This window comes from Galleria mellonella, unplaced genomic scaffold (assembly GCF_026898425.1).
Source record: "Galleria mellonella isolate WM207_F2 unplaced genomic scaffold, CSIRO_AGI_GalMel_v1 utg139, whole genome shotgun sequence".
Taxonomy (NCBI): domain Eukaryota; kingdom Metazoa; phylum Arthropoda; class Insecta; order Lepidoptera; family Pyralidae; genus Galleria; species Galleria mellonella.
This window is the reverse complement of record NW_026441995.1, coordinates 8,138,470-8,161,970: the sequence shown is the minus strand read 5'-3', so window position 1 is coordinate 8,161,970 and position 23,501 is coordinate 8,138,470. Positions and strand designations below refer to the sequence as shown.

General features: G+C 30.9%; 1 protein-coding gene across 1 annotated transcript in view; it reads left to right on the top strand.

Moving 5' to 3' along the window:
* LOC113511182 (phospholipid-transporting ATPase ABCA3-like) overlaps positions 1–23,256 on the top strand; it is a 28,997-nt gene extending 5,741 nt beyond the window's left edge. Inside the window, exons 5-32 of the mRNA XM_052903317.1 lie at positions 216–463; positions 838–948; positions 1,302–1,446; positions 1,668–1,841; positions 2,558–2,764; positions 4,056–4,141; positions 5,246–5,375; positions 6,008–6,237; positions 6,874–7,039; positions 7,626–7,859; positions 8,267–8,408; positions 8,610–8,719; positions 9,060–9,279; positions 10,231–10,396; positions 11,060–11,275; positions 12,062–12,166; positions 12,699–12,870; positions 13,226–13,351; positions 14,028–14,151; positions 14,894–15,018; positions 16,170–16,294; positions 16,985–17,165; positions 17,767–17,928; positions 18,558–18,715; positions 19,152–19,274; positions 19,377–19,542; positions 19,644–19,761; positions 20,006–23,256. Of these exons, the coding sequence (XP_052759277.1) occupies positions 216–463; positions 838–948; positions 1,302–1,446; positions 1,668–1,841; positions 2,558–2,764; positions 4,056–4,141; positions 5,246–5,375; positions 6,008–6,237; positions 6,874–7,039; positions 7,626–7,859; positions 8,267–8,408; positions 8,610–8,719; positions 9,060–9,279; positions 10,231–10,396; positions 11,060–11,275; positions 12,062–12,166; positions 12,699–12,870; positions 13,226–13,351; positions 14,028–14,151; positions 14,894–15,018; positions 16,170–16,294; positions 16,985–17,165; positions 17,767–17,928; positions 18,558–18,715; positions 19,152–19,274; positions 19,377–19,542; positions 19,644–19,761; positions 20,006–20,219 (4,484 nt within the window). The 3' untranslated portion in view covers positions 20,220–23,256. The remainder of the gene's footprint in view (positions 1–215; positions 464–837; positions 949–1,301; positions 1,447–1,667; positions 1,842–2,557; positions 2,765–4,055; positions 4,142–5,245; positions 5,376–6,007; positions 6,238–6,873; positions 7,040–7,625; positions 7,860–8,266; positions 8,409–8,609; positions 8,720–9,059; positions 9,280–10,230; positions 10,397–11,059; positions 11,276–12,061; positions 12,167–12,698; positions 12,871–13,225; positions 13,352–14,027; positions 14,152–14,893; positions 15,019–16,169; positions 16,295–16,984; positions 17,166–17,766; positions 17,929–18,557; positions 18,716–19,151; positions 19,275–19,376; positions 19,543–19,643; positions 19,762–20,005) is intronic.
* The last annotated feature ends 245 nt before the right edge of the window (positions 23,257–23,501 follow it).

Here is a 23,501-nt window from a genome sequence, read left to right as displayed (position 1 = left end):
AACTTATAGGTATCTTTTATTCATTCATAAGCTATAAATTATCTTATCTCTCTTCCAAATTAGTTCAGTAAGAAAATCTTACTATTAGGCAGACAGGTTTATTTTCTTTCACTTTTAATAACAATTAACAAGCTTTAGATTTGTTAACACTTAAATATGATGTGAAAAATTTTATCACAATTTTATTAAATTAAAAATTATAAATATTTTTACAGGATATATGCATGAAATGTTCGTGCAACTGCAACACTTTATATCAATGGAATTAATATCTAGAATATCAGGCGAGAACTTGAGAAGATTTAAAGTAAATATTCAAAGGTTTCCTCATCCAGCATATGTGGAAGATTTAGCAATAGAATTAATGCAAGCACTTTTTCCAATGTTTATAATAATAAGTTTTAGTTATACGGCCATAAATATTACTAGAGCTGTTACACTCGAAAAAGAATTGCAGTTAAAGGTTTGTATATACCATCTCTATAACATATTATTTTATTTTATGTTATATTCATTAAACGGTATGAAAACTAGCTATTTTCATCGCCATCTCATATTGGACGTATATAGTTATCGAATTACATAACGATTAGTTAAGCCATTAAGGCGCTAAGAGATAACGAACACACTAATAAACTTACTTTCAAATTTATAATACATATTAGTAAGGATTTAAAAGTACGGTATGCTAGAGTTTCTGAAGGTAATAGAATAAGGTAAAGAGAAGGTACGGGAAGCTAGAGGTTCTGAAGGTAATAGAATAAGAAACTTATTCTTTATAGGGATGAAATAGAGTTTGGATTTTTTTAGTTATAGCTAAACATTTATTATTTACAGGAGACTCTAAAGATAATGGGTATGCCCACATGGATTCATTGGTCGGCATGGTTTTTGAAACAGTTTATATTTTTATTACTTGCTTCAATTCTAATCGTCATTATTTTAAAGGTAAATATAATCACATTGGTATTGTTAAATATATCTGAGGGTTATAAGTAACATTATATTTCCTTAATTAGGCAATATTGTTTATTTTTAACTGACTTAAAAAAAAAAACTCGGTACTTAATTCGGTTGTATTTCTTTTTTATGTTTGTTATCTTATTAATTTTATCAGTTGTAAACCAAATTGGAAAATTCTTTTTTTATTTAAAAGGATATATTTACAGTTTGGTCTCATACAAATTTTATTCAGTAGTTTAGTTTTTAAATCAAAATAATTGATTTTACTACAATTGAAGTTGTTGTTTTTTGTGTAACACAATTTGATTATTATTATTTTCTTTTTTGTTCTGTCCTAGGTAAACTGGTTTACTACCGAGGAAGGTATCGGCGACTATGCTTTATTCACGCATACACCTTGGCATGTGCTGTTCTTTTACTTGTCTTTATATTTATTTTGTACAATATTTTTCTGCTTTATGGTCAGTGGGTTCTTCTCAGTGGGTAAGAAAAAATCAATTAATATATATATATAATAGCTTTTATTTTGTGTATACAGTGTGAAAATTGTTAGCAATCTTTGAAGGAAGTGTTCAGTTTCACTCAAAAACTAAGACGCCCTAAAACAACAAAAACAAAATTGAACTTCCGATATTGTTATAATAAAAATTGTATAATAAAAATATATATTTGATATAATTAATATAAGTGGTTTTTTTTTCTAGGGAGCACTGCCGCATTATTTATGGGTGTTATTTGGTTTTTAACATATATTCCTTCAATGTTATTGACGGCAGACATCAACATATCCAGTTTTGGTCAAGTTGTCACTCTCCTTAGCTTAAACACAGCAATGTCATATGGGTTTCAACAACTTTTGGCCAAGGAGAGTTTAGGCGGTTAGTAATATTTTACTATATATATTGTATTTTGAATAGTATGTTATACATATTCTTGTTCTTTTATTATTATGTGGGTTACATACTCATGTCATATTTTACTCATATCTATGAATTATTTCATTCTAATCTAAGTAAGGGATATCCTAAGTTTAGGGGTAATCCCCTATACTTAGGATTTCTAAATTTGTTACATTTAAGCAATAGTTTTAGAAAAGCCTTCGTTTCCCTCGTAAATTGATTTTCTCTATGTTTCACTATGCAAAAAGAACTATGTTATTTTTGAATTTTACTGCAGGCACTATTCTTATGTTATGTCACAATATGTCTTATCGAATAAAATATACATGTGAGACATAACACACTTTCACAATAAGTAGAACCAGTAAAATACCACGGGAAGATCCATTGCCAAAAATAACAGGAACTGTAATTTATTTAGGTAAATGGCGAAGATGTATACGGCTCACCTGATGGTAAGCGGTTACCGTCATACGTCATATTCGATCTACTACTAAGTATACCTTACTACCTATTTATCTATTTAATTGTTCAAAATATTGACCTAGACAATATAACATTTTATTCAATTAAGTATTTTATAAAAAAATTACGGTATATTTTCTACGGTAGGTATAATTTTAGGTCTCTATGTAGATACATATACAGCAGATGCTGTAATTAGAATGCCTTTAAAATTTGTCTCATAATTTTAGGTATTCAATGGGGGGAGTTTATGTCAGTGGCGGATTCGAACTCTTCTCGATTAACATTTGGTCATGTGGTCATATTCCTGGTAATAGATTCTGTATTATATATGTTAATTGCACTTTACTTGGAACAAGTTCTACCCGGGCCGTACGGAATGCCTAAACCTTGGTATTACCTTTTTCAAAAAGACTTTTGGTGTTCAGGAAATAAAGGTAAGTTTTTTTTTTAATAGATGGTAATGAATTGGTAACCCAGCCCGCGCTATCGGTATACACTGGCGGGGCAACAGTAAGGGATGATAGATGAGGATGAAGTCAGATCCGATGAAACCGCATGGAAGTTGATATGACAGAGTATATTGCTAGTAATGGGGATTAATTCCTATTCATGTTTCTACCGCGAAACAGTTGTGTTTGCATGGCTGTATTTCGGTTTCAAGTATGGGATATGGCAATGAATTTACAGAGTACATCGGAATTACACCGGAGTTTTCAGGAATGGAAACGCATGGGGTGTATTATGGGCGAAACAGTATACTCTTACAGCATGGTAATGCTCAGCTTATATCGTTAGCGCAGGCGGGGTTACCATGGTAATGCTCATGTCTATAGGCAACGGTTATCACTTTTCATCAGGTGGATCGTCAGATTGTTTGGCATTCTAAGTTGCATAAAAAAATGTTACCATTATTAACAATCCTTCTCCCCCCTAATAAAGGTAAGTTTATGTAGGTACTACTGGGAATGATAAAAAGACAAAGATCCACCTGATAAAATTATTGGTATTTATGAGTATAGGGTGTTCTCAAGGTACTCCTTATCTATTCCAATGGTGAATTATCGTACCTATCTTTTGTATCGCAGATTACTCACCATTCGAACCATTTGCTACTTCCGAATGATAATAGATGACAATCAACTGGTATTATTTATAATATCTATTAGTGAGAATATTGCTTTTAATTCCTCAAGTTTTTATTAGTAGTTGGCCTTTTTCTGCATTAAATGCTCAATTGATAGTAGTATATTTGTATGAAAACCGCTATCCAAGATGTAAACCCAAATCTTTACGTCTGTTCGTTTTGTATCATTTAAATATAATGATTGTAATTTGCTCTGTGCTTCTATGTAGGGTCGTTAACATTTGGTCCTTTATTACTTACTATTTGGGATGGACAAGATTATATGAAGATTATAGATTATCTTTTATCCTGATCAATGAAAACATTTCGGCCACGTGGACGATGTCATGTGTAAACGTTACTTATTTTTAATCAAAATACGAATGCTTATTAGTATCGAAAAATTAATTCTTTTGCTTACAACGTTTTAAGTTTAGGAGTGAGTATTTTTTTTTATATTTAGGTAATTTCAATAAATTTCCAGTAATATTTTATATATTTTTTGACGAATGTAAAAAATTAAACGCCCTTTTACTTTTTAGTTGTATGTAGCGAATATAATACATGTAGTATATTGGCTTATATAAATGTCTTTTTCACAGAGGTCGAACAATTTGGTATTTCTGACAATGAAGAAATAATAATGGAAAAGGAACCTGCTGACCTTACAATAGGTTTGAAAATAAGGGTAAGTATTAAATATAGTCAGGTACGTAAGTATCTACCTACTAACAAAGAAGTACACAAGTATCTCCTACTTGTATTAGATATTACCAGAGGGAGACTTTGTACAAAAGTCGATTGCTTGGGTACCTCTGTCCCATTCGTGTTTCAACCGTGAAGCAGTTGTGTTTGCATAACTGTGTTTCGGTTTGAAGGGTGGGATATGGCGTGAATTTACTGGGTACAGAGGAATAACACCTGAGTCCTCAGGAATGGCAACGCATGGGGGGTATCATGGGCGAAACGGTATACTCTATTATGTCCATGATACTGCTCATGTCTATAGGCGACGGTTACCACTTTCCATCAGGTGGGCCGTCAGCTTGTTTGCCATTCTAAGTAGTATAAAAAAAAAAAATAGTACCTTACCATTAGAAAATTTCTTAGTCTTGCGATCTACTTAAATTTTTTTCTGTTTGTCTATCCAAAATCAAATGATATACACTTATTAACATTTGAAAATACTTTTTCAACTGACTACAAAAAGGAAGAGGTTCTGAATTCGGTAGTATTATTTTTTTATAATTGTTACCTTATAATTCCATCAGTTTTTTTTGATGGGTGAAAATGGTATGGTAACCCCGCCTGCACTAATGGGATACGCTGGCGGAGCACCAGTGAAGGGTGATAGATGAATAGAATTAACCATGATAGTTTCCAGGGAGAACCGCGAGGAGGTCGACCTGGTTGGGTATATTACTAGCAATAGGATTCTCAGTCTCCATTACTAACAATCCCTTTCCCCCCAATTCCATCAGTTGTAAACTGATTTGGAAAATTCTTTTTTTATTTGAAAGGTGTTACTTATAGATTAGTCCTATAGATTTTTTTTTAAATTTTGGTTTAGGTAGTTGTTTAATTTTTAATACACTGGTTTTCCTAAAATTGAAGTCGGTTTTCTTCGTGAATCACAATCTTATTTATAAAAAATTAGGTAACATGAAATTATAGAAGTTTACGTAATCAAACTCCAGTCTTAGAGAATTAATTGTTATGTAACTATGTATTTAAAAACGAAACTAATATTTCCTTGGAAGCAAAACTATTCCTATATTAAAATCTTTTTCAGAATTTGACTAAAATATTTGGTGCTAACACTGCTGTGAACAACTTGTCACTGAACATTTACGATGATCAAATTACTATTTTACTCGGTCATAACGGTGCTGGAAAATCGACAACTATATCAATGATTACAGGTTCGTAATGATTGATTAAACTATTTGTAATTTTGTCCTAGAAAAATAACTCATAAATTTTATTTGCTTATTAAATTAATTCTTAAATTCTTAATCTTTTGCCTGGCCAGTGTGGTAATAGTAGATTAAAATAAAAGTTATGAGAAAAATGGGTTATGGTTCTCGATACATCTTGAGATTGACTATGAAAAAATAATTTTAGAGAGTGAAACTTGTACGTCTGCTATTGCTATTCTATGGCCCATTAGTTGTATGGACTATCATACAACTCATCTATCCTCCACTCCTAAATGCAAGTTTCCTTCATATTTCGCCACATAAAATGGTTCTGCCCCACTTTCTCGCATCCATCGACTTATTTGAAATTGTTTCTCGAAAAACATTCATTTTCATCAATTACACAATAGACTACTACATAGCTCGATAGCCATTAACTATTCTATCTATTACCAAATCAACTTGCAAATAAATATCACTAAAAAATGCATATATTTAATAGGTTTCAATAAAATCAATATTTCTTATGTCAAGAGGATTATGCTAATTATTATTATTATTTATTAATTGCGTTATAATGATTTCTTTATTTTGTATAATGTTGTAAACCTAAATTAAATATTATTGGTTGTCAGGTAACCTGCCAGCCACTCGAGGCTCAGTTTATGTCGCTGGCTATAACATGAGCACGGAAATGGGTTCAGCTCGTAGCAATCTTGGCCTCTGTCCACAACATAATGTAATTTTTAATGAACTAACAGTTAGAGAACATCTGGAATTCTTTGCAAGGCTCAAAGGATTTTCGGGCAAAGAACTTGACAAAGAAATAGATTCGCTTATAGAGAATTTGGAATTACAACATAAGGTATGTATGTTATATTACGGAGTTTAAATGACAAAGGAAAAGTACCTATAATGAATTAGTGTTTGTCTCATTATTGTAACTATTTAATTTTCTCATAACATATTAATAAATTTATTATTACTAGTTACTTGACCATTTATCTCTTAAATATCCGGCCCTCGTTTAGGGTCTTGGTAGAGAGACTCAATTGCCAAAGGCCTCCATCCAATGTGTTCTGGAATATTCTTTATCAGAAAATTTTACTACTTATTTGTAATGGAAAGAAATGATTGGCAACAGTAATATTATTAAAATTATTGGTATTTCTTTATTCACTTAATTTTGTGTATGAAAAATATGAAATTAATGTAATTAGCTAATGAATTTCCAGTTTAACTCGTTTGCCGTAAACATACTATAGGACGCCTTAGTTAGCCGCGGGTGAAGGACGTGTTTGATAGTATTTTTATGGTTCATCATTTCAGCCATTATCCGTCCACTGCTGGACATAAGCTTCTCCCATAGACTTTTATGATTATATGGTTATAAATTTAACAACTATCGCAAAGTAATTTGATCTTACCTACTAGCTTAAATTTTTTATATTATGTATTTGATGAAAAAGAAAATGATGAAACAATACACTGATTTCCGCAGCGAGATTACTTAGCTCACGGGCTGTCAGGTGGACAAAAACGCCGCCTGTGTGTGGGCATAGCTCTGAGTGGCGGGGCTCGCGTCGTACTGCTCGATGAGCCGACCTCCGGCATGGACCCCTCATCGCGCCGAGCGCTCTGGGACCTCTTGCAGAAAGTGAAAAAGGGCAAGTTGATTAAAATAATTATTCAAATACTATTTTAACTTCATTTGGGTAATTTGTGATAAGTTTTTAAATATTTACATAGAACACGCATAGGCAAAATTAAAAGAATCAAAAATACTCCTATTAATGTTATAAAACGCGAAAGTTTGTAAGAATCGATGAATGAACGGATATTTGTTGCTCATTCACGCAAAAATTACTGAACGGATTTAAATAAAATAATACATGAGTAATTCATATCCTTACAAAAAATTGTGCTAAACATATTTTATGTAGTAATTTATCCGGGTTGCTGCGGGATATATCTAGTATTATGTATATACATACATATCAGATATTAGTACTAAATAGTGCTAACGGATACAATCCATATTGGGGTAGTCAGTGGTATTTGTAAACTTTTATCGTTGTGGTGAGAGCAAGATTTCCATACATGTTATATTATATTATCATTAAAAAATATTTTATAATAATTTCATTATAACCGACTGTAATTTATACATATTATTTATTAGATAATGTATAAATTCACGTTGAATTATGAAATGGATTTATTGAATTTTTAATTTAAAATATCCTTTTTAAGGTCGATCTATAATTTTAACGACACACTTCATGGACGAAGCGGACATCCTGGGCGATCGTGTGGCGATTATGGCCCACGGACAGTTGCAGTGTGTCGGCTCTCCGTATTTTCTAAAGAAACATTATGGTGTTGGATACACTCTGGTTGTAGTGAAAGGCGAAGGTTTTAGATATGACGAGTGTACTGCACTGCTCAATAAATATATTCCAAGCACTGAAGTTAAAGAAGATCGCGGTATGTTTGTATTTCATAGATGCCTATTTGTATACGGAATTTGTGGCAGCCAATGTAATTATTAAATAAATACACCTATGCATTGTTTTTGTCTATATGTACCTACCTACTGATAAGGGGTTGCCACTAGAAAATCTTTCATTTCTATATTTTCGGTTAATTCCAGTAGTATTTGTTTATGTAGATGACCTATCGCCACTAATTTGTTGACGTAATCTATTTTTAAATAAAATTTATGTTACTTTCTTTTTAATTAAAAAATGCAATCTTTAAATTTTTGTTGTTTCAACTTTTATATATAAAACCAAACATAATTTAGACGTGATTGTTTTTCCCTATCGGGATAGTGTATAAAAATCTAGATTATATTAATTATTGTTTATAGGACATTATTTTTATTATTTTAGGCACTGAGGTAACATATAGTTTATCAAATGAAAATTCACATAAATTCGAAAATATGCTGAACGATTTGGAAAGCAATATAGACAAGATAAAATTTAAAAACTATGGCTTGGTCGCAACCACTTTAGAAGATGTTTTTTTATCGTAAGTATCTTTTACGGCTTATTAATAGTACCTACAGTATAAGTAATACTATTAAAGTACAAATAGTGAATATAATTTAAATAACTAGGCACTTATCATATTATAAATTATCAGAAGTCATCTAAATGCAAATAATGTGCCAAGTACATACATGATTTCAACAGTTTGAACAAAAATTTAATAAAGTAATTATTATTGCAGAGTCGGCTCAGATGCAGAACTAGGAAATTCTGTATCTGAGGAAACTGAGACAATCGCCAGTACCATTAATGGAAACACAAAAGATTCAGACACATTGTCTATTGATCAATGTAAGTATTTTAACATTGGTACTGTTAACGAGGTAACGTTAAGAACGAGGATTTTTTAAGTTACTGTTTTTAAAATAAATAGATGCTTATACTAATACTTTTTATAACGCCATGAACTGAAGAAGACATTCACATAAATTAATATGAACCTGATAAATGTACCACAAGTATTTTAGTAGATGCACTTAACTACAAAGAGCAACTTCAACAGTAGAATATTAGACTTTGCTTTAATAATTTTTTTTTATTTACCGAAAGGTAGATGGAATTTTGAAGACTTTAGATTTCATAAGAATTATACTCGTACGATATCTCTATAGTTAATCAATTATTTCATTAGTTGCTAATGATGAGCAAGTTTCGACGGGCTGCCGGTTGCTGTGGCAGCATGTTACGGCCGTTTGGATAAAGCTCTGGCTCACTAAAATACGATCATGGAGTATAATAATACTACAATTGCTAGTTCCATTGATTCAAATAGTAGCGGCGCTTAGTATACTAGAATACATAATGTCACTGCAAGGCAATATACAATCCCGGCCGCTCACGTTTACTGAGGGGTAAGTATATATAATTATACGTATACTAGCTTCCCGTCCCATGTATATTACATTACGTCACATTAGAAACCTCTAAAACTATCAGTGTTTTTCTACTATGTAAACCTTATACATATACCTTCCTCTTAAATCACTCTATCTACTAAAAAAACTGCATCAAAATACGTTGTGTAGTTTTAAAGATCAAAGCATACATAGGGACAGACAGACGGGAAGCGACTTTGTTTTATACTATGTAATGAAGTGATAATTATATTTAGGTATAAAGAGCTAATAAATTATTTATGTCGTGTGGTCGTGGTATATAACGAGCCGCTCCTACCTTTACCGTGGGTGTTTTAAGAAGCGACTAAGAGGACATAGTGGTTGGAGAATGGGCAGCAGCGTCCCTCTTAAAATATCACCTAAGCCTAACTGCGGTTGCCAACCCGCATGCCAAGTGTGGCAACTACTGGATAAACCCCCCAAGGGGAGGCCTATGTTCAGTAGTGGACAGTTAACAGCTGTACATGATGATAAATATTTTAGTCTGGTCGTAATAAAATCTCCAAAAATTTCATGTTAATACTACTTACTCTTTGTTGAGCCAAGATATCCATGGACAGTGCAAGTAACTAAACTAATAATCATAATATGGCGTTTACATTTTTCTTATTTTAGACAAATAAATAATACCTACATCCAATTAAAGATTTCAAAGAGTGATTGTTGAGTTATAAAGTACTGAATCTATCTGTTTTATTAATTAATTTTTAACACACAACCTGTCGAAAATACGGCCATAAATTAAGTATATTTTGAGTTCTTTTTTAAAATAGTTTACCTAAGTTTAAAAAAATTCTAAAATAATATTTTCACGACAATATTTTTACCTAATTAAGTTCTAAACTTGAGGCAATAGTATATAGTTAAACGTGAGTATATAATACTGTCTTATGTATTTTATTTTAGATATGCTAGCACGGAAAGCCTTCTAAGTTTCAACGGCACAAATTCGACATCTCGAGGCGCATTGGCAAAAGCTGCTTATGAGCAAATGTATAGATTATTAGACAGAGATAATATGAATCTCACGGTTGTTGACCAGCAGCTAGTCGATGACTACTATTTAGAAAGGGTAAGCAATTTTCTTAATTATTAGGTACATAGATATTTGTATCCCAGTTTTTAATCTATGATACACATAAAATGTTCTTGACGAAGGTTGACAATATTGCATTATTTGTCCCAACAGACAATTTTCAATATTTCTGAATGTTTAGGATGTAAAAATCCTAAAACGTTAATCCTATATTCAAGTTAAGAATTGTACTCGTAAAAATATTTATTAAGAAATTTTTAAAGTAGTTAGGTAGGTACATAGTGGCAAAATTATTTGTACATAGTAGGTTAGTTTCCTACAAGAGAACATTTTATATATCTAATCATTAACGCTAAGTGAATTTGAGGGAAATACTATCAATATAATATAATTAGGTATGATTGCTATATTTTAACATAGCAATCATACCTAATTATAAGGCAACTCAAAAAATATGTTTCATTTAGTTAATTTGGATAGTTATACATAAACTAAAACCTTTAATAGTATCTATAAGCCATACGATTTTGAAATAAATGCTGTTTATACTGTAAATTCAAAATATGTTCATAATTAATGTTTGTTGCTCTTGCTCGAATACTCGACCTAAATTGAATAAATTTTATATTGAAATATAGAATTTATGTTACTTTTGAGTTGAATAAGCAGGCACTAACAATATTATTTTCGACAATTAAGGCGAACGTGACCGGTGGTACAGCACATCTCAGACACAGCCTGTTGAGCGGCGCTACATTCAACGACGAATCAGCAACTGCGTGGTTCAGCAACTTCGCGTACCATGACTTGCCCAGTTCACTAGCGATGCTCCACAATGCGCTACTGAAAGCCTTTCAACCAGCTGCTGAGATTAATGTCATGAACCATCCTCTTGAAGCTACTTATAGAGATCAAGTAAGTTTTATTGTAAACCAGGTAATGGTGACATCTGCGACTTTAAAAGGGCATCTTTCATTAGATATTTTAGGGCTGCGAACCTAATGATTATAAAATTACCAAGTACCGTTATTTAAACAAGAAAACTGATTATACTCAATTGCTTAATTTAAAAAGTATTTTGAATAAATGAAAGTATCAACATACAAAAATTGGGTTTACACTTGACACCGTTAAAGCAAAGTTATATTTTTTTATACAACAAAATATAGTACATTTTTTATACGTTTCATTGACATTTTATTTACAGAATCAAATACAGTAACATTTAATTGCTATAACTTCGTTTGAAAAAAGAAACTATTATATTCAATTACTGAAGAAATGACGGTAATTTTTTTTGGATATATGTGTGTAAGTTATGCATATACGAATCTTTGATGCTATATGCGATAACGGGGATGTCTTGTTAACTTAACTTCGTCTGTGAGAACGCTATTGGACGCTTTTACGATTGGCCTTCTATACCATATTGTAAGAGTTGCATTATGATAACAGGAGAGCAAAATATATTATATGTAGCTATATCATATATATTATATAATCGTTTCTTCAGTATGCGTGTATAAAATGTCCTTTAGTGTGTATGTATATGTAATACATGATAATAAATAAAATATGTTAAAGTCATTATGATCCAATTTCATACACTTAAGTATATTTATGGAAATTTACGTATTTGGTAAATAATTTAAAATATTTTTATATGTTTATTTTTTAATCGCGAATAATATGTTGTTTCAGAGTGATATGCAAGCAATGGTAGAATTTTTGTCTTTCCAACTATCGTTTTCGATTGGAAATAGTTTGGGAATAGTCACTGCTGTTTTTATTATGTTTTATATCAAGGTTGGTATTGTTATTTGTGATTGTATAGGTAATAGGAACATACTTATAAGTTATTTGGCTGACGTAGATGTAAACAATATGGACATCAAATATATAAGTATATCATACAAAACGATTTATTTTCATATAACTATGTCTAATAATATTTTGGAATTTCAAGATGTAAAATCGTATTAGTAAATAGCTATATAACAATTTTACTTTTATTCAATATTGATTTAATTTATATCATTTATAATTTATTAATTATTTCAACTATTCTGTATAATGATTTAAACATAACAGAGAGAGACATGTTATATTACATACATAAATATATGTATTTTATATATATTTATAATATTGGTTGGTACTATCTATTATTATGCCAAGTTATATTAATAGGGTTATTTTTATGCAATACTTTTTGTCACCACAGGCCTCAAAAGTTTTCTGTTTTACCGAATGGTTAGATAGTAGAGAATGCCATATGACATGAAGGTAGCCATTTGTACAAATTTTATTGTGAAATAAAAAAATAAATAAATTTCAGGAACGTGTCTCTCGTGCTAAGCTCCTACAAAAAGCAGCTGGAATTCAGCCAATAGTGATGTGGGGCAGTGCTGCTGTCTTAGATTGGGCTTGGTTTCTTCTCATTTCTATTACGATCGTTATACCATGTGCTGCCTTCCGTGTCATTGGGCTCTCCAGTTTTTCTGAACTAGGTAACAATTTTATTTTTTTTATTTTTAATTATGGTACTTAAAATATTACGGTCCACCTGAAGGAATGTAATAACCGTTGCCTATAGACATAATCAGCACCATGGGTATCACAGGATATACTATGATGCCATGCCATGTGTCGCTATTTCGTGTACCCTCTAATTTCACTACGGTATCCCAACCCTTTAAATGAAAACACAGCAATGCAAGAACAGCTGCTTAACGGCTAAAACACGACTACCCATGTAGACGATATTTGTAAATAGTCTTCCTCTGGTAAAAAACATATAATGAAACCTACCAATTATATCAGTTTCTACAAAATAATTGTACGGTTATTTTATTTTATTTACAGGTCGCATGTATTTGTGCATCATGATATACGGTGCTGCTGCACTGCCGCTCCACTACTTGTTTTCGTTCTTATTCAACGGACCGGCGATAGGCTTTGTTGTCATGTACTTTATTAATGTACTATTTGGTAAGTATATTCATTCATATATTATACATTTTTAACGTTCCAATCTGAAATGTTACAAGTGAAACTGTATGGTTCAACTTTATCTATCTGCCCGTCATTGGACGAAATTGGAATATTGCGTTTCAAAGGCAAATTATAATGTGAAACGGTTTGATGATGGTTAAAATGATTATGACGATTAATTGTTAATTTTTTTACATAATTTAAAATGACAAATGAGTTGATGGCCTGTAGAAAATGATATATGAATGATATGAACAATATCATTGATATCTCAAAATACATATATTGTTGTTGATTTATTTTTAATAAACTTTAAATTTAATTAAATGTTAATATTTAGTAAATTGCCATGTGGTTCTGGCATAGAATGAGCTACCCATTCCTTTCTCGTAGGTGTCGTTAGCGGCTACTAAGGCGACCAATTTAATGTTCCACCAAAGCCTAACTGCGGTTGCCGATTCACCTACTAAGCGTACCATTTATTGGCAAAACCCCCAATAAGTAAATACATTCAGTAGTGGAGAGTTAACGGCTGATATGATGATGATGATTTAATAGATAGATGTTCTAGAAATAAGATCTATCGATTGGAATTTACTGATGGAATACAGTATTGATGGAATAGTATGAGAAAACTGGATCGAAAGTTTATGTCTAATTAATTGTTTTTCAGGTATTATAGGTTCTCAAATTGTGGAAGCATTGTATAATCCAATATTAGATACAGAACATGTAGCAGATATTATGGATGCCATATTGCAAATTTTCCCTCTATACTCTTTCGTCACAGCACTTCGGTAAGTGACTGAAGTTTCTTGAAAGTTTGTTACCTAGAACTCTATTTAACAGTGAATTTTAATATTAGGACGATACGAAAACATGTTCTAATGAAAATACATATTTTCAGACAGATAGATAAAAATTGATTTTAACTCAAAACATGCATAGTGCAAACTAAAAATTTATATTTTAGTTAGATAAATGAAATATTTTATTTACAATAGTATCCAACTGCATTTAGGAATTCTAAATTTACCTTTATACTATCAACTAACTACGTACGAACGTACGTACTATTGTACGCCCGCTACATCTTACACGTGGCTTTCAGAAGTAGGAAAACCAATCAATAAGACCAGTTTGAGTAAAGAAAAAACTATACCAGAATTTAAGTTAGATTTTTAGGAATACAGTTCACAGTTGCGATAACCGCATTGAATTTGGTGCAGTAGTTTTTCCGTGATGCCGGAACAAACGCACAGATAGACAGACAAAATTTTTAAGAATTATTGCTGTAGTTTCTATTTATATTATTCTCATTAAGGCCGTTTATATTAATTTTCCTTAAATATCTGTCATGTGCAAATGCCATGTAGTTACAAGCAAATTTAGCATATTATAATATCAATGCACAATCAGATTATTATTGCAATCTTTTCAAGATAATATAATGTAAGTAATTTAGTTATCAAGATCCATAAATTATGATTTATCTATAAGTTTGTTTAAATATTTAATATGAAATATATTTAATTACAGATGGTTTACAACAGTTTCCGTAACAGAACATTTTTGCCTAGAAAACTGTGGGTATCTGTTGTCGGTATCGACGGAGGAATGCGACATGCAATACCTCTGTAATCGAAACGTAACCGCTTGTTGTAGTTAGTATTTATTTTAAATTAGCCTTTATTTACGACTTTGTGTGCATGTTTTTTTTGTCAATGAATGATAATGGAATGGTAGCCCCGTCTGCGCTAACTGTATACGCTGGCGGGACACCAGTGAGGGAGGATAGGTAAGGATAAAAGGTCAGTTAGCTCACCGTGATGAATACACCTGGAATTCAGCACGATGATTTCTAGGGGGAACCATGTGGATGTCGACCTGATAGGGTATATTGCTAGCAATGGGACTGCATTACTAACAATCCCTTTCCCCCAATTGTCTGCGTAATTAGGATATATTGAATGACCGATGGCCTATGTTCTTCTTCATCCCGAATAGTACATGCATGCCAAATTTCATGACGACTAGTTCAGCTATTAAAGTGCGTAATGGTAAAAAAAACACACTTACTTTCACAATTGTAATATTAGTAAGGATATATTCATTTAAGTAGGCATCTATTACTTTTTATATTTTTATTTATGAAAATGCCATGTAAAATGGTTACAAAATGGTTGAACCGTTTTGGAAGATTAGAAGTTAAAACGAACAGAGTTTCGTGCTTCCGATCAAACTATTTATAATTACTCTTCTCCATCCAAAGATCAAGTGAAAGAGATCGTTTTTAGCGATAAGGCCGCCCATTATTTTTTCAATATAATTTATTGTAATTGTTTGTATTTTAATAATAAGTTTACCACTGCAATCTTTTGAAAAAAAAAACAGTAAAGAGTATCCTAACTTGAGAGCAAAGCTTATCATGAAAAAAGCAAATAAGTATAATTTATCATGTATGCATTTAGTAAGATGATATTGAGGAAAGAAATTATTTTAATATTTTAATCATTAATTAAATTAATTTTATTCTGTTGTAGTATCAATTTTTTGCAACTTTGATTTTCTTTTATGTTTAATAAACATAAGTATTTGAATCCCGTTTAAATCTTTATGTGCTGTGGTAATGATATATTTTTAGCTAAGTACGAGTACAATGTATTTTGTGTGTTCTGTATAATTTGATTTAAAACGTATTATGGTTATATTGTAAATTGTATTAGGAAAACTGCCCTAATGTATAATGTTAGAAATAGTTAAATATAATTATTTATTTGCAAACATTAAGTAATGATTTAATTTTTGATTTCAGTTAGTGAAAATCCTTATTTCGATTGGGAAGAGCCTGGTGTTCTTCGATACATAGTAGCCTTGTTAATTTCTGGTGTCGTATTCTGGATCTTACTTATGATTATCGAATACCGCCTTTTGCAAAAGGTATTATAAAAATTTTATAACAAGTAAAACAAAGAAATCAAAATAATTTATTCTATTTATTTATTACATAGGACATTTTGGAAGCTTGTACTTCAAAGGATTACTGACGAAGGACGATAATGGCATATTTATAATTTATTATAAACATTTATTGTCATTAGTATAGAAGTAGTTATTGAAAAAATTATAAAATATGGAGTAACTATTGAAGTATCTATCTTACCTACTGCGGGTTTAGCTAACTTGAATAATTTCTGTTGTTTTTATTACTTCGTTATACTATATTTAAATTTAATATTAAATTAAATTTAAATTTAATATTACAGAAACAGTAATGAATTTCTACATATATACATATCTATTACGCCTGTCTCCCATTAGAGTAGGTAGAATCAATGGAACGCCTAGTTTACCTTTCTGTGTGTGAAATGAATTTTTTTTAGATGTAACAAATATAACAAACAAACAAATGCAATCCAGTACACGAATATCTTTACTTAACAATGACTTTATAGAGTTGACCCTACAAAGAAGTCATTCTATAATAATTCCAGTGACAAACAGTGACGCTAAAATACTTAAAAATGACGTATTTTTATATATAGTCCTAAATAAATGTATAATTTCTTTGGATATTATGAATATTCTGAATTGATTGATTTAATAAAGAATTGGTAATGTTAACTACAGATATTTACATTTACAAAAAGAGCTCCGCCGATAAATATGAGTACATTAGACGATGACGTTGCGGATGAGGTACGTCACGTGAAACATGTGAAGGGAACTGATATTGGAACGCACAGTTTGGTGGCGAGCGAGCTCACTAAGTATTATGGCAAGCATCTCGCCGTCAATCAGGTCTCCTTCAGTAAGTATACCAATGAACTTGTAATAATTTTCATTCAAGAAGTTATTATTTTTATAACATGTTTATTTTTTATATTAATATTTTTATCTTCTGACCAGAGAAATCCGTAAGTCTGTTTGTGTGGAATGTAATATTAACGCCTTAAAATTTTCATGTCAAAATCGTTGCTGAAAATTAAAAACGTTTCCATACAATTGCATATATTTTAATCCCCTTTAACATCATAAGTATAATGATAAAATCATACTATATTGCGCCCAATGCCTTTAGTATATTTATATTATATATATTTTTAGTAGGTAAGTATATTTTTAGTAGGTTGTGCATTGACTTAGGTACTAACTGATACATCTAACAAAAGTGTTTATCTAAAAAAAATTAAAGTGTAAAATATGCATTTTTCTATTTAAATTTGTACGTATATAGGTTAAATATAATCTGTTTCATCAGAACATAAGGAAAGTTTTGTAGAAATTATTACAGAAATATTCTCTAAATGAAATTAGTAAAAATAGAAACGTTAGATTTTTAACTTGTTAGTTGAGGTCAATTATTCGTTTTCATACATTTTCATTCGGTTTTATTACATATTTATTTGTAGCTGTGAGTGAATCAGAATGTTTTGGATTACTGGGTGTGAATGGGGCTGGAAAAACAACGACCTTCAAAATGCTAATGGGAGATGAAATCATCTCAAGCGGAGATGCGTTTGTTGGTGGACATTCCGTAAAAAAGGATATCACAAGCGTGTACAAAAATATAGGTGAGTTGAAATTTTAAAATTGATATTTAATAAATAAATAATAACGACGTCATTAGGTACGAGTAGTTTTTTTTAATAAATGATAATGGAATGGTAACCCCGCTTGCGCTATCGATATACACTGGCGGGGCACCTGTGAGAGATGATAGGTGAGGATGAAGCAGATCAGTTAGCCCACCGTGACGAATCTAATAATAAACCAATCACGATAGTTTCCAGGGGAAACCACGAGGAGGTCGACCTAGCAATTCCTTCTCCCCCAGGTATGAGTAGTTACACTCATGATTAATTCATGAGTGTAACTGTGTACTATAACGAAATTTAGAAGAACCATGTACAGCGTCGACCAGAACCAATACAATACAATAATAAAGGTAGTATAATAATGTCCGAGACTTGACGAAAATGACTTTTTATAAGTCGTAGACGTAGTAACATTGTGCTAGTTGAGGAGTAGCGTTGGCTGTTCGTAAAATTCGTGCTAAGCACTCGTATTCTTGGACTTTTGTTGTAATTTCTTGTTGAAAATGTTTCTACAAGTTTAATAAGTAGTTTAGTTTTATTAATTTAGTAACTAAGTGCAGTAGTAAATTAAGTGAACATTGTTGTGGAATTCTTGTTGTTTGCAGGCTACTGTCCGCAGTTCGATGCTGTGTTTGACGATCTGACGGGTCGCGAGACTCTATATGTGTTCTCATTGCTGCGTGGACTCAGACCAGAGAACACCTCTGCCAAGATACTTATACTCGCTAATGCACTCGGTTTCACCAAGCATTTGGACAAAAAGGTAAATATTTAAATGTTACAGAGATCATATTCATTGTAGGACCATTCGACATTTTGAGCATCTTATATCAATACTCTAAGTTAGGTTGCGATGCTCATGTTTCTTTCTCGAGAATTTCTATCTTAACTACATTTGACAGGATGTGTAGATTCTTAGTTTTATGTACGGTTAACGACTTCGATTTCATTTTGTATAATGATAAAATAGAAATAAATTTTTGAATAATAAGTTCATGTACGCATAGACACACTTAACATAAATTACACATAAAACAACTTAAGTACGTATTGATAATAATGTAATTTGTCTGTAAAGAGTTAGAGCTGTAGGTCCGTTCTATAAAATAATTCACGTCTTTTTTCGCATCCTCCCACTACTTTCTAATACTATTTTGTAAGTTAATTATTACTGTTACATTTGCCGTCCACTTGTGCAGGTGCGCCAGTACTCGGGCGGCAATAAACGCAAGTTAAGCACAGCGATAGCGCTGATGGGGCGCACGCGGCTCGTGTTCGTGGACGAGCCTACGACGGGAGTGGACCCGGCTGCCAAGCGACAGGTGACTATAGTTTGCATTACATTTACGAGTACCTAGTGGTAGTACCTAATGATGTGACGCGTGTGATTAACGTGGGCGTGGTATGTGCGTGTGTGTGTGCAGGTTTGGCGTGCGTTGCGGGCCGCGATGAACAGCGGGCGCGGCGTGGTGCTCACCTCGCACAGCATGGAGGAGTGCGAGGCGCTTTGCTCGCGGCTTACCATTATGGTCAACGGCGGTTTCCGCTGCATAGGCACGCCGCAGCATCTCAAGAATAAGTTTTCCGAAGGTCCGTAGCTAATTACTATCCATTTATTTCATATATAGGTGAATATGTGGTGGCTATGATGTGAATATATTTTTTTAATTATTACAATTATTTTTTTGTAGGATTCACTTTAATAATTAAACTTAAGATCGATGATTCCGTAGACCTCTCAGTAAGGAGAATAGCTGTGGACACTTTAAAACAATTTGTGAACTCTAACTTCAAAAATCCCAAATTGATGTAAGTATAAATTACAGATTTTTGTCTCATCTCTTCTATATTCAGTTTAAATTGTAAATTTTTATTTCAATTATGTATGTTTTTATTCATTAGAATCTACAGGATATTTTTGGTATTTTATTTTATAGTACTTTTTCACTTAGACTTTTTTTCCTATTGATCAGAACCCATAAGACGAAGACTGTTATGCTATATATTCTTAGTTTTTCTTGCTAGGGATTGATTTTTTTTTGTGTTATTTTAGGGAGGAATATCAAGGTCTGTTGACATATTACTTGCCAGATTCTAGTTTAGCTTGGTCCAGAATGTTCGGAATAATAGAGAACGCCAAAAGAGAATTGAACATTGAAGATTACAGCATCTCGCAAACGACCCTCGAACAGATATTCTTACAGTTTACTAAGTACCAGAATGCTGAAAATTCAGAAAATCCACAGTTACAAGTTTCTCAATTATAACATGCATTTGTATGGAAGTATAAATTATAAGTATGTATATAAATCATAAAAAATGTGTATTTGTATTCACGTTAAGTTTCATTTAAGACTTAAAACTTATAATTATATGGTAATTAAGCGGAAGTTTTTATGTAATGCTAAGTTTCGATCACAAATATAGGTAGATATTTATATTAATGCCAAATCTTTTGTAATGTGGTCAAAGTATTAAACATTTCCGAACGAATTATTATTTTATTTCTACATACAACAAGAACGCGCTTATATATTTGTAATTACGGTTTAAGTTACATTAATTATTTGTATCTATGATTTAAGTTAAATACACATACTTTAGAGTATTATTCATTTTAGTAGATAGTTCGTATTTTTGTAAGACTTAAATGAAGGTCAGTTTTCATAGAACTTAATGATAATGTAAATAAACAAATCATTAATCCGACTATAAGACAGTCTGCTGATGTTCAATAAGTAGTAGTAGTAAAAAAAACTATTAATTTATTGAATGTGTCGACTTGTTTCGAATTTCATTTAGACAGTTTCTGTAATAATTTTAACAAAACTTGGTCATTGTATTTTCATTAAGTCCTATTGAAATAAACTGTACTTAGTATAATAATCGAAGATGTTAAAATACTAAACTCTGTATTTTATTGCTCTAAAATATAAATAATAAATAAGTACGTTGAAATGAGAGAAAAAATATAAATCTCAAAACAATTAGTTTTTCCGTTAAAGTTATAATTATTAATGTATAAAGTCACTTAATATCTATAATGTTATTCACCTGTCATTATAATTTTATCTATAGTTTTATATTTTTATAGTTAATACAAATTATAGATATTGATATAACTACTAACCCGTTAATAAGTGCCTGTATCTGGTGCTATATACATTCTAGGAGTGCAATACGGTTCGCCACCTCTCATATCTTGCATTGAAACTACTTAATGGTTTTGAGCCGATATCCGCAGTTACACATGTTTAGCTCCAACTTGCTAGAGTTTTGTCGGATGATCACAGAGTGTTTGTGTTCAGAGATTTAAGATCTAATGTTATTTCTATTATTGTTATGTGAGTTAAATCTTATTAATATTATTCTTTTTAGTCATACATATGTGCTTTTGTACTGATGCTTTCCTGGGTGGGCGTATTAAGACTGTAAAGTTCAGCCAGTTGATAATATAAATAAATAAACATAGTTCTGATGCTTAGACAAATATATAAAGAAAAAACGCACATATAATTGGAATAAAATCCAAATCATATTTAATAGTCATAAAATTTGATATAAAGTGAGGTAATAAATATAAGTTACCTATACTTAATATATTTATTACATAAGTATATTTATTACAAGTAAAGATAAAGTAGTAGGTAGTTTATTTATTACAAGTAGGTATAGGGATTTTATTGTCGATTGTATTTCTTTTTTTCTTGTATTAGATATCTAAGCTACATAATACTTATTCTTAGACTTATTATATATACAAAATATTTAATTTTTTATTTGTAATGGGTAAAATTAAAAAAAAAATCATGTACTTATGTGGACGTGCGAAGTTAAAGTGGATCGTTAATACATGTAATATGAAATAAATTTTAAAGCGAATTGGATTTATATAATTGAAAATATTCCCCCGTATTAGTGATATATCCATTGGCCTTTCTAATTAATATTTCCCAGGGAGACCATGTTCAGTCATTTTTCTTTGGTCTGCTTTCATCTTAGGGCAGGCATGATTCAGTTATTTTATTTATGGTCTAAAACGGTCGACATATTGGCATATTTTTTTCATGATACACAAATGTAATTAGGGAGTAAGGCAATTCATAAAGAAATAATACATGTTAAAATAAGTATTCATTTATTAAAAAAAAAACTACATAGTAGTAACGTACACACGTAATGCTTGTATAAATAATATTAAGTAGTACGTGATAATAGATATTTTAAAAAAGCTATAGTACAAATAATTCATTTTGACCATTTTTATCGACGTCAATATACGTATTCATTGATTATTGATTAATAAACAGATCGATAAAGTACAGCTATCATAATGAAGTACATAAATGTAAGAAATAATACAAAATTAATACCATCTAATGGCAATGTTTATAGAATACATATCTAGATCACACGATATCACACTTGTGTTCCGTAAGTAAAGCAAACAAAAAATACTGTAAGAACATAACAAATAGTAAATCTATATAAAATACAAGAGCTAATTAAATACGTTTGTAAAAATTTTAATATATTTTTGTACTACGTTTATTACTAATAAATAAGTACCTAAACAAGTATATGTAAATGTAGACATCAAGGGTTAATGTCATATAGGTACTAAATCTTTGCGTTTTATCTGTATCATTTTATGGATAAAAGGTCAAGTATAAATTTATTCCAAGAGTCGCATTGGCTATCTAATGGTATGGCTAACAAATAGTATAATAATTCATCTTAACATCGTGGTACCCTAGACGAGTTACATTCACATATATTTATTATTTCAAACCAAATTCCCAATTTATATGAACTCATTCTCATCCAACGTACTTTTATAAAAAATTTAAAAAAATAATAATAATGTTTTGTTAATTTCCCATTAATATATAGTTGTTTTGGCAATCATTGCACAAGCTTACCAGTTTCATTTAAATTCAAATCATCTTTATTCAAATATACTTGTTTACAAACACTTTTAAATCGTCATTTTTATGAATCTACTGCATCTTATTTCTTAGAAATAATTTATTTTGTATTTTTATGAAGTGAAGAATACTGGCTGACACCGTCTTGTATCTGTATAATGACAATATTAATCCTAGCAGTGAGTATTTTAAAAGAAAATATGCATTCTACTGTACTACCAGAAGGTAGTCAATTGGTTGTTGCCATACTGAAGATTTTAATATTCAGCTTGTCCAATACATTAGAAATTTATTAATAGTTTCAGTATATACTCGTAATTGATATATGATATTTACAGAGAATATTAAAAAATAATAAAAATTTATCCTTTTTCAATGTAGGTATATTATTTATTCCCAGCATATAACTTTAGTCTTAAAGCAAAGAATCAGTGGGACCAAGAAACTGGAGCAAAGTAATCTAGGATATGATCTATAAAAGTCGCTTCACAATACAAACAGTACAAGTCAGCTTAACAAACTTGAGTGTCTTCAAAACGTTTTTATTACGTTTATTTTCGGTCTTAGAAAATACGATCACACTTCCTAGTTACATGTTAAGTTCAAATGGCTTTCTATTCC